The 12,864-nt window shown below is 38.4% G+C and overlaps 1 protein-coding gene across 1 annotated transcript in view; it reads right to left on the bottom strand.

Moving 5' to 3' along the window:
- The window catches only part of nars2 (asparaginyl-tRNA synthetase 2, mitochondrial), a 105,334-nt gene that overhangs the window by 12,491 nt on the left and 79,979 nt on the right, over positions 1–12,864 (bottom strand). The window contains exons 12-13 of the mRNA XM_039744321.1: positions 11,966–12,063; positions 6,897–6,923 (exon numbers count right to left, since the gene is read on the bottom strand). Coding sequence (XP_039600255.1) covers positions 6,897–6,923; positions 11,966–12,063 — 125 coding nt within the window. The remainder of the gene's footprint in view (positions 1–6,896; positions 6,924–11,965; positions 12,064–12,864) is intronic.

Genomic DNA, 12,864 nt, shown 5'->3' with positions numbered 1-12,864 from the left:
AGGGGGAGAGAGAGAGCGTGCTGCTGAGAGAGAGAGAGAGAGAGAGAGGGTGTGTGCTGCTGAGAGAGACAGAGAGAGAGAGAGAGAGAGAGAGAGTGACAGGGTGCGTGCTGCTGAGAGAGAGAGAGGGGGCGCCTGCTGCTGAGAGAGAACGAACCTGTGCGTGCAGCTGAGCAGGGAGCCTAGGTGTTTTGTGTCAGTGTTATTCATAGTTTTTACATTAGTTTACTATTACACTGTGCATTCGATGGTGTAATTAACTACATTTGTGCTTAATCTTTAAAAAAATTATATATTTACATACAGTTCGTACGGTCTGGAATGGATTAATTGTATTTACATACAATCCTATGGGGGAAATTGATTCGGTTCTCGATCAAATCAGTTTACGACCAGAGGTTTGGAACGAATTATGGTCGTGAACCGAGGTTCCACTGTATGCTGAGTTGACCAAGTGGAGGTAATTACCCACCAGGCCAGGTGGGGCGGGGTGCTCTAAACCTACTTCTGTTATCTCTGCAGACCAAATATAGGGAAATCTTCCTGATTTAACGTCACTTCCTGTTCCAGCACCCAGACTGACATCACTTCCTGTTCCAGTGCCCAAACTGACATCCTTTCCTGTTCCGGTCAAATGACATCAAAACCTCCATCTTTCCAAACCAGTTCAGTACAATCTGGAAACTCAAACAAAGACCATCCTCTTGTTTTCTTTAAACCTTTTGCAGCCAGGGACAATATACAGATGGCTGCCCCAAACCTTTCCAGTGTGTTGAGACTCATTCTTTCACTATATATATATATATATATATATATATATATATATATATATACACAGTGGTACCTCGGTATCGTCTGCTTTGGAATAAGTCCAACTTGGTATCGTCCTGTTTAGAGGCAAAATATTTTGCTTGGTATACGACCTTTGTTTGGAATATGACTCGTGTGCTAGAACAACACGTGTGGTATACGGTAGCGCCTTCAAAAAAAAAGTTTTAACCTGTACAGTAATCCCTCACTATATCGCGCTTCGACTTTCGTAGCTTCACTCTATTGTGGATTTTATATGAAAGCATAACTAAATATATAACGTGGATTTTTCGCTGCTTCGCGGGTTCTGTGGTCAATGTGTCTTTTTACTTCCTGTACATACTTTCTCAGTTGGTTTGCCCAGTTGATTTCATATAAGGGACGCTATTGGCGGATGACTGAGAAGCTAACCAATCAGAGAAGGCAGTTAAGTTCCTGCGTGCTGAATGCAGTGTTAACCAGGAAGTCTCGTCTCGCTCATTCAGCATCAACATGTTTCGCTGTGTAAAGAGTTAACTTTTGTGCTCTTTTGTGTTTATCTTTGTGCATAATCAAGCCCTTCATTATGGCTCCAAAACGATCTGCTACTGCTTCAGGGGCCGTGCCCAAGTGCAAATGGAAGATGTTAATGATTGCCGAAAAGGTAAACGTTTTGGACTTGTTGAAGGCTATGATTCTTTTTATTTAAAAAGTAGGAAAGGAATATAAGATCTACGGCCGCAGTGTCCTTTTAACCAGGGTGCAAAACGAGTTGTAAGTGGATGCAATAAGGCAGTAGTCTGGATGGAATCTGCTTTAGGGATTTGGATTGAAGACTGCCAGAAGAAGAAGAACGGCAGTGCTTCACATTTGCCTGAAGTGGCGCCTTTGGAAGAGCTGTAACGCTCTCCTTTGTTGTGCAGTAAAATTAAACTCATTGTTATCGGACAAGTCATTTTCATTTATTTCATCTAATTGCTTTTGTATTTATGTATTTTAGTATTAGGCAGTGTTTAATTTATTTTATACAACCCCATCAATGTATAATATGCCAATAACAATAGGATTTTTTTTTCATGGGAACGAATTAATCATTTTCCCATTATTTCTTATGGGAAAAATTCGTTTGGTATAAGTCCTGTAAGGTACCACTGTATGTGTGTGCATATATATATATATATATATATACACATACATATTGTCACGCTTGGGTCACAGATTTGCACAGAGACACAGGAGGTCGTAGAAACAAGAAGGATTTTTATTCAAACACTGCAAACACATGAGCTTAAATGTGCTCCATGACAAGTCAGAGATGACAGTTCCGCTAGGAGCAGAGAGATAAAAGCAAACAATCAATTCCAAAACTGACAGGCGCAAGGCTTATAAGTCGGCGGAGTACCGCGCGAGGCTTGTATTACGCGTTATAGTGCAAGGATAAGGAGCAATGTGAGGGTAGTCAGTGTTTCAGGGTTTGTGGTTTTCCCAGGGGCGTCTGTATCTATTTGGGGTGCGATCAGCCCTCCAGCTCACACCCTCCCCCTCAGCTTTATTCACATTCCTGTGAATCAAGCGACTCTCTGTACCAGGTTCATTTAGTCGTGATAATACGTCTGCGTTGATGTGTTCAGAACCTGGTCGGTGCTTTACTGTGAAACTATAAGGTTGTAAACCCAGAAACCATCTCATTAGACGAGAGTTTGTATCTTTCTGTCGGTACAACCACTGAAGTGGAGCATGATCAGTTACCAAAGTGAAGTTTCGTCCCCACAAGTAATAGCGAAGCGCTTCCACAGCCCACCTAATTGCCAAGCATTCTTTCTCAATTGTAGAATAATTGCGTTCCCTAGGAAGTAATTTCCTACTCAAATATGTGATTGGATGTTCTTCTCCATCAAAAATTTGTGACAGGACTGCCCACACCAAATGCACTCGCGTCTGTTTGCAAGATAAAATCTTTTGTGAAATCCGGGTTCCTTAGAACTGGGTAAGAAGACAATGCTTTTTTTAAATCGTTGAAAGAACGTTCGCAATTTTCTGTCCACGAGATTTTCTGCCTCTAGTTAGTTCTGTAAGAGGAGCAGCTCTATGTGCAAAATTTGGAATGAATTTTCTGTAGTAACCAGCGAGCCCAGAAAGCGCGTACTTGTTTCTGTGTCTCAGGTCTCGGGTAAACAAGCATTTCTTCTATTTTCCTTAATTGTGGCCTAAGTAAACCCTTGCCCATAGAATAGCCTAAGTAATGAGTCTCGGACATGCCTAGTTTACATTTCTTAGGGTTAGCAGTAAGGCCAGCCTGTCTCAAGCTTTCAAGAACGGCTTGAAGCCGCTCTAAGTGTGTTTTCCAATCATTGCTAAAAATCACACCGTCAAGGTATGCCCCCGAATATTCAGAATGAGGACGTAGGATCTGATCCATCATACGCTGAAAAGTTAGAGGTGCCCGTGAAGACCAAACGGAGTCTTGTAAATTCATAGAGTCCGTCAGGAGTCGCAAATGCCGTTTTCTCACAACTGCTAGCCTCTAAAGGCACCTGCCAATAGCCTTTCGTGAGATCTAGCGTGGAGATATAGCTCGCCTGACCCAGTTTTTCCAACAGTTCATCGACACGGGGCATGGGATAAGCATCGAATTTAGAGACCTTATTCAAGCGTCTGAAATCGATACAGAACCGAACCGAACCGTCTTGCTTTGGGACTAATATGACTGGGCTGCACCAGTCACTTCTACTTTCACGAATTACACCCAGTGCCAGCATCTTTTTACCTCTTCGCACAATATTTGCCGCTTCGGTATCCGAACGGCCGCATCTGTCTGTGAACATCAGGTGCAGTGGTAATTTTATGTTTTGTAATGTTAGTCTTGCCTGGTAAATCTGAAAAGACATCAGTGTTCCGTTCTATCAAAGATAACAGTTCTGTCTTTTGCGTGTCAGTAAGATCGTTACCAATGGTAACATCGGTCTGAGAAACAGCAGCCAAGGAAGTGTTAACCTCTTGTCGGTCGTGCCATTCCTTCAAGAGGTTAATGTGTAAAATCTGGAATGGTTTGCGCCGCCTGGTATTCTAACCTTGTAATTTACGGACTCATACGCTCCTCAATAATGGCGGGCCCTGCCATTTAGCTAAGAATTTGTGTGGATCCGAGGGAACCAGTACCAAAACACGATCGCCAGGTTTGAACTCACGGAGCTTGATGCAGCTATCGTAAAGACGCTTCTGAGTTTCCTGTTCTCGTTGTTGGTGTTCCACAGCAATAGAGGAAAGCATAGAAATTCTGTCTTGCAACGAAATTAGTCGATCTGCAAAGCTTCGACCTTGAACTGCTCTCTCGTTTCCTATCCATTCCTCACGCACCACATCCAGGATGCCCGCGCGCCTGCCGAATAACAACTCGAAGGGACTCAAGCCAGTGGCCTGTGGTGATTCTCGCACGCGCACAAAACAAAAGGTAGGACAGTGTTCCATGTTGTGGGATCATTATGAGCAACTCGCCTGATCATCTGTTTCAATGTTTTGTTAAATCGCCGGTTAAACCATTCGTTTGAGGATGGTAAACAGTAGTACTCAATTTCTTAATAGCAAAGCTGTCACACAATTGTTTCATCACGCGAGAAGTGAAAGGTGTGCCTTGATCAGTTAAGATTTCTCTAGGGATACCAATACGAGTAAAAGTTTCACATAGTGCTTTGGCTACAGCGAAGAGTTGGCCTTTTCAGCAATCATTTCTGGATATCGTGTCACATAATCAACCAACACCAGCAAATATTGGTACCCATCCTTAGTCTTAGGTAATGGTCCCACAATATCTAATCCCACACGCTGAAAGGGAACTTCCAATATGGGCATAGGACAAAGGGGAGCCCGAGGAGGCTTATAAGCAGAGACGATCTGGTAGTTTGGACATGAAGTACAAAATCGTTCAACATCTTTTCCGATATTAAGCCAATAAAATCTAGTTTTGTCGGCACCGAGGGTCCCCCCAAGATGTGTGAATGTGCCAGATGCAAAACAGTTTCCCTATGTGCTTCAGGTACCACCAGTTGTTCAATAAATTCCCCCTCCAAATGATCTGAGATCACTCTGAAAAGGCAACCGTCCTTTTCTATAAAGTGTGGGGTTTTCACACCCCCGGAATTACGCTCTTGGTAATAAGAGTCATTAGCAGGGCGAGCCTGTTTAAATGCATATTCTAATGAGCTATCAGTATGCTGCAAACGCACAAAATCTGATTGTTCGTTAACGCTCGGTTTGTGTTCGAGGCGTTTGCAATCTGGGAAGATGTAGAAGGACCAGCCCATTCTGGAAGATTGTCGGGGGTGACCTCCTCCGTCTCGCTGGAGAGATCGGGTTCAATATCTAAGTTGGGCTCTAGATTTTACCCGGCCGCTACCAGTTCTTCGTCTTGTTTCTTCTTCTTCTCCCCCACTAAGTTCATTAGTGGACTGGACTACTGGTCCCTTACATTTATTAATCAGTTTCGAAAAAGGGCATTTCTCCGTCCTATGAGTAATGGCCAACAGGCACGAGTCTGAAACGGCAGACCAAACCTTAAAGTGGCGACCCCTATAAGTTAAAGGAAGAAGTAAAGTCTGATAATCTTTAACATCACCATGTACACAGCGTATTTTTACAGTCTCACAGTCTCTAAGGCATTGTTCATTAAGACAGTCTCGTCTCACAATACAAAGGTCACTTCCGAGTCTAACAATGCTGAGATTTCTCTGTCCCCCAATTTCACCGGGATCAACAAGCCATCTTTTCCATCCGGATATGTAATAGTTGAGCAACAAATCTCGGCCAGTCCAATCTCCATTGAATGAGCTGGAGACAAGCGACATTCTCTTGCCAAATGGCCGAGTTGATCACACCGGAAACATCTACAGTCGGCTCCGTTTCGAAATATCCTCTGACGCCCACGTCGACGTGCTTTGTAGTGTCCATGGTTTTCTCGGCCCGCTGTCTCCCCAGAAACAGGCGTCTCATCTACGACTGGATTTCCCGGGGTCCTACCTGACCCCATTAGATTTTCAGGTCCTGCAGCTTGTCGATCGAAGCGACGAGAATGTCCTGGACGTTCGTTCACAGGTTGCGAAGCACGAAATCCACCGCTCTTTCTCCAAGCGGACTGTGAACCCTCTAATCGTCTGGACATAATCATTAATGATTTAATATCATGACGTAGAAATTCATCTCGAAGAACTTCAGGTATGCCGGCCAGTAATATATTCACGACAACTGTTTCCATCACGTCTCCTTCAAACCAGCAGTGCACTTTATGTATCAAATCTTGAATTTGCGCGGATTGGGTCATCCATGTTTAGTTTCCAGTCTTTAAGTGCATAAGTTTTAGACCTCTGAAATAAGTCTTGGCGGCATCCATCTGTGCAACCACTCCTGGTACCACTTGTCACGCTTGGGTCACAGATTTGCACAGAGACACAGGAGGTCGTAGAAACAAGAAGGATTTTTATTCAAACACTGCAAACACATGAGCTTAAATGTGCTCCATGACAAGTCAGAGATGACAGTTCCGCTAGGAGCAGAGAGAGATAAAAGCAAACAATCAATTCCAAAACTAACAGGCTGCAAGGCTTATAAGTTGACGGAGTACCGCGCGAGGCTTGTATTACGCTTTATAGTGCAAGGATAAGGAACAGTGTGAGGGTGGTAGTCAGTGTTTCAGGGTTTGTGGTTTTCCCAGGGGTGTCTGTATCTATTTGGGGTGCGATTAACCCTCCAGCTCACAATATATATATATATATATATATATATATATATACATACACATATATATATATATACATACATATATATATATATATATATATATACATACATATATATATATATATATACACACATACACACATACATATATATATACACACATACATACATACACACATACATACATATATATATATATATATATATATATATATATATACACACACACACATGCATACTGTTGGTAAAATGGTTAGATACTAAAGTAAAGTAAAAAAAATAAAGGTATACTGTTGCAGTAGGAAAATGCTTTGCAAATAAAGTACCAAACATTTACAACAATAAGATAACATTTTCGAACACTTCTTTATGCTTACCAGTGGTAGACATCTGACAAACCAGCCCTGCAAAGAACAATATAAAGTTAGAAAAACAGTAATACTTTAATTTTATCAGTGAATATGAGGTTTTATATTTTTATATGACAAATAATACTCTACTGTACATTTGCCATATCATACTTAGATCAATGAATGCCACAGGGGCTGCAGATTTCAGTTCCAGCAGCTTTCTTCATTAGTAACCAATTACTGCTGCTAACAGAACAGACATCTTTTGGCTTATTTTTATTTGACATGCCTTTTAAGATCCAGAATGCTTGTTTTATTTTTCTTTAACCAGCAGCCAAATAATTATGAGATGCAAAGCGAGCCAATAGATGATTATCCTACAATATTGGTTTCAATATTCAAAAGGAAAAAGTCAATGTCTGAAAAAATATTGATGTGCTCTGCTCTACAAATTATTTGGATGGTACCTTAGAAAAGATATATATATTGCATTTTGTGTATGGTATTTTCATCTATGTGTGTGTCTTTCTGCTGATATCACTGGCACTATTACTAGACATTCAAGTAAGTATTTCATTGTACTACGTACAGACTTAACTTACAATCTGACTTACTTACAGATTAAACTGAACCTGCACTTTTTGAGTTCTTCAATTTTTTACACGTGTGCATGGTCAGGGGGAAACATTACTAAGACTTGTGTTGTGGTAGCCTGCAATAGCACAAGGGGCATGTTGGTCATGCAAATTAGACACTGATATTCTACCCTCTGAAGTGCAAGCAACAGAAGAAATATAAGAAAGGTGTGCAAAGAAACACATTTCTACTGTCCTGATTACAACACTGGGCTGTGTATTGGTGACTGTCTCAAAATATATCACACAAAGGACATGCACTAAATCTGCACAAGTACAGCAGTGTACACTAGACATAGCTTTTCTACTGTTTTTGTGTTTACTTTTGTTATTTACATATTTCTTTTATACATAACATTTTTTCTTGTTGAAAAAAGGATCAAAGTTTTTGGCTCATTTTTCCTGGGGTAAACAAAATGCTAAGGGGGTCAAACATGAGAAATAATTCAACAAGACATGTAAAGGAAAGCTGAACAAAGTTCTTTGAGTTTCTGGTTTAGAAGAGAAAGATATTAAAATTAATGGAACTTTCTGGAAATTACTTGAAACTGGCTGTAAAAAGCACCAGTTAGAATGGAGGTCACATTTCATCAGAATTTTTAATCAAGAGTCAAATCTGTCAGGGATGCCAGGTCAAATATAGCATGCATAGTGGTGATTGAGTGAGTGAGTGAGTCAGTCAGGGCTTTGCCTTTTATTAGTATAGATTATATTTATAAGCACTCCATAGAACTGTCATATAATACTGACGACATACATACAGTAGAACAACTATTTTTTAAGTACACCTGCTTTTCTACCTGATTGAGTCATCAACAACTACACATATACAGATAATGCTATGTAAAGAACATACACAAGAAATAAACAACTGCATGGTTCTGCATCTCAAAATATACAATTGTACAATAAAGAATAATTATAGGGTTTTAAATAAAGCATACTAGAATGTGTGTATCAAGAACAGTAACCCTACTGTCATTTGTGTACTGGAATGGTTCAACCGATCATAAAGTTGCCTTTTGAAGGAGGTATTGTGATTGGAAATAAAACATTGATGAAAGGGGCTAAAAAAGGCTGGAACAACTTGTGCAGAATAACTGCCAGGCAACATGCAGCTAAGTATAGCAGTGGTGTTAAAAGAAGGAGGAATATCAGAATGTAAGAGTCATCACACATCCGGTAGCAGCTGCCCCATGGTGTGGTTATGTTGAAGTAGAAAAACTGGATAAGGAAACAAATATTGCCTGGTCACATAAATATCTCTTCTTGCTGATTTGCTAAGATGGTAGGACCAGAATATGTTGAAAACAACAAAGGTTCCACCTTGACAGATATAAAAAGTCAAGACTAGTAGTGGTGGTGGTGGTGGTGGTGATGGAATGGTGTGGGTATGTTTTTATGGTACCTACAAGGTTTCTAGATATATTATAAGCAGAGCAACATTTCAAAGAAACAAGATATCTGACAACCAGGTACATCCCTTCAATGCAGCAGTGTGCCCTTCTCTTAATGGACATTTATAGTAGGATAATGTCAATTGCCACATAGACAGAAACAAGTTAGAATATTCCAGGAATGTGGTAGCTGAAATCAGTTCTCAAGTGGCAGGACCAGGCCAAGGGAATGCCCACGTAATACCTGGCTGCGGCAGATAGAGGGTCATTCAGAAGGCTGGTGTCCTCCAACATCTGCAATAAGATGCTGCAGATGTTCTATCAGACAGTTGTGGCGAGAGCACTCTTCTATGCGGTGGTCTGCTGGGGAGGCAGAATAAAGAAGAGGGACGCCTCACGCCTGGACAAACTGGTGAGGAAAGCATGCTCTACAGTAGGCAGAGCGATGGGTACTTAGCAAGCTCATGTCAATCATGGAGAATCTACTGCATCCACTGAACAGTATTATCTCCAGACAGAGGAGCAGCTTAAGCGACAGACTGCTGTTACTGTCCTACTCCACTGACAGACTGAGGAGATCGTTCCTCCCCCACACTATGTGACTCTTCAGTTCCACCCCTCGGTTTGGGTAAACGTTAACACTACACAAGATTATAGACTGTTATACCAGCCTCGCATTCTCTCCTTGCATTTTTTTTAACTTGCATTGTGTTTTTATCACTCTTCAATTAATATTGTTTTTATAAGTATGCTGCTGCTGGAGTATGTGAATTTCCCCTTGGGGGTTAATAAAGCATGTATCTATCTATCTATCTATCTATCTATTTGTGGAGAGTGGAACTGGACCACGTATCTGCCTGGGGGGTTGCCAAACAGGATCCCAATCTGTTTCATCATGTGGTGGGTGAGGCAATGTGCTGTACCAGTGAATGCTCCCCAACCTGACCTGACCTTCCCCAGTTGCCAGATCTTGATCCAATGAAGCATCAATAAGATGAGACAGAACAAGTTGTTTAGATCAGTGGTACTCCACCATCCAGATTCCTGATAAAACAAGCAAACTAACAGAGTTGGACAAGTAGTTCTTTATGTGCTGTATAAAAGACATCTTATTTGATGAAACACAAAAAGTACTTACTATATAACAAAGAGGAAGAGAAACTTAGCTCAGTGATCTATTAGGCAACAGCAATTACAATATAGGTTCAATACACTTTTCAAAATATACAAATGTGTGCCAAAATAACTAAATACTTTTTAAAAACAATATACATAAAAACAAGGTAATGACAAAATAATATCATATTTAAAGAACATTTTCATTATTATCCAAACTAAAAATATCTGACACAATTCTTCAAGCTACACATTAAAAGTACCTTATATAAAAAAACTAAGAAGTGCATCGTCACAGAAAAGGTATCAGCAGTAATTTATTCAACAATACAAGTTAAAATGTTTACCTTACCTTATTTTAGAACAAAATGGGTGAAATTGGGTCAGCTTTACTTAACAGCTAACCAAACTAATCATACAGACTAAAGTGGATTTGAAATTTTCTTATGTTTATAATTTATACTGCAGTCATCACTGGAGAGATAAATCCCACTGTTCTAAACTAAAAGCTAATATTCAGACTAACAGTGACAAAATATATTGTTGAATGTTTGTGGGTTTAACTTTTTGCTTTATGCATATGGACACTGTAAAAGCAAAGACAACATAAGTTGTTAAAAGATGCCTTTTTGCCCCAAAGACTTTCACACATTAATATTTTGACTTAAAATGTTCAGTCTACACAGACCTAAAGCTCAATGTGACTTATTTTAAACAGTAAACCCCCACCACTACGCAATAACCTACCTGGGGGAATACCATTTTTTATTCGTGTTTTATAGCATATGAGTAGATAATGACTCAATTTAAAATATAATGGTCTAGTCTTTTTCATACTTAATGCCTTTTCAGATACAGGCAAGAAATTTTGTTTATTTTTGTATATAGTCAGTATGATGCCCCTCAATTTCCCAAGACCACTAAAATCATTCAGTAATTTATGAATTTCATTGCTGAAATAAACATATAATTCATGAAGTACATGAGCATAAGGTATTACAGTTAAATACATGTTTTTGCAAAAAAAGTTCTGAGAGATTGTAAATTGATTCAGTATTTCTTTTTTCAGATTTACTATCTATTTTTTTTTTGGCTATGACAGATAGTTTTGCAGAATTTCTGCTGCCTTATTTTAGTATTGATTGTCGGTTTTACTAGATGAAAACACAAAGGGAGAAGCATTAATGTAATCTGTTTCTCAAAAAAAAAACAAACACACATAGACACACACAAAGTGAGTCACAGGTTAAGCAGGTGCAGCTGATTATACAGTTAAAAGATTACATCTTTATTTTTTACGTAACCTGCACACCTGCTGCTTTAGGAAACCCAGCAAACAGCAGGTGGAGTACTGGAACTAACAGGGCTAGAACCTATTAAAAAAAAGAATCAGGATTTTACCATATGCCATACAGAGCTGAATTAATACAATGATTACTCCAGGATTTATACTACTACATGTTATATTAGACAGACATATATATTGCAGACATATTTTTATTTCAAGTGGCGGAAAACTGATCAGATATTAATTTTGTTATTTTCTAGGATATTATAAAGAAAGAAAACGAGGAAGAAAATTTTATTGTAAACAATATTTAAATATGGTTAAAAACATTCATCCTGAAGCTGTTACTTAAATCTTTATGGGTATTTTTTTCAAATGAAAGCAATCAAATTGCACTAAATTCAGGCAGACAATGTTCCTTCTAGCTTATATTTTATATTATAAAAGAGAAAAATATCCCAAACATAGATATTTCCACTGTATGTTATTTATAGAAGTGCAAGAATGCAATTCAAAGAAGGCAACTTATGATGGTAATATATGTTAGTAAACCCAATTATTATGCTTTCGTTAGCAAATGCAAAAAACAAAACAAAATAAAAAATCCATTGTTTTGTCAAAAAGTTGAGTAATAAAAAATTTCACAGGGCCTTTTCTTACATTTCTAAACGGGATTGTAGCAAGGAAAGACGGTCTTCCCTTAGGCTTCCGCCGCAGAGCTCTCCAATTCCAGGAACAAGTAGATCAACAGCCGCTACCTGAAGCAGAACCATAACTATTTTTTATTAAGTAACACTTGATTTAAAAAAAAAACATTAATGTAAAATTATTTAATACCTAATAGTTATTCTTAAAAAAGATAACACTTTCATATATTATAAACTATCAAAATGTAATAAAACATTTTAAATTCAAAATGGAAATAATTAAAAAGAAGACCAAAGTACTCTTAAGCCAGAACAACCAAAAGGGTTGCTCCAAGAGTTAAAAAGTTTAATTAATTAAAAGGAAGTATTTTGGCATACACATTTGCAATATACAGTATACTGTATTGTAAACTCACATGCAAACCTAAGAACAACAAAAAAAAAACTCTTAGAACATCACATCTTTGTACAAAGTGTGTTTTGATAATAATTTTGAAAATATAAAAATACTAGCAGAATACCCGCGCTTCGCAGCGGAGAAGTAGTGTGTTAAAGAAGTTATGAAAAAGAAAAGCAAACATTTTAAAAATAACGCAAGATGATTGTTAATGTAATTGTTTTGTCATTGATATGAGTGTTGTTGTCATATCTATCTATTTATATATATATATATATATATATAGCAAAATAGCTGCGATTGGCAGCGAGAAGTAAAAAGAAAAGGAAACATTTTAATAATAGCGTAACATGATTGACAATGTAATTGTTTTGTAATTGTCATGAGTGTTGCTGGCATATATATATATATATATATATATATATATATATATATATATATATACACACACACAGACACATATATAAACATATATATACATATAAACATATATATATATATATATATATACACAT

The sequence above is a fragment of the Polypterus senegalus genome, chromosome 2 (genome assembly GCF_016835505.1).
Source record: "Polypterus senegalus isolate Bchr_013 chromosome 2, ASM1683550v1, whole genome shotgun sequence".
NCBI classification, from domain to species: Eukaryota; Metazoa; Chordata; class Cladistia; order Polypteriformes; family Polypteridae; genus Polypterus; species Polypterus senegalus.
This window is presented reverse-complemented; position numbering and strand designations above follow the sequence as displayed.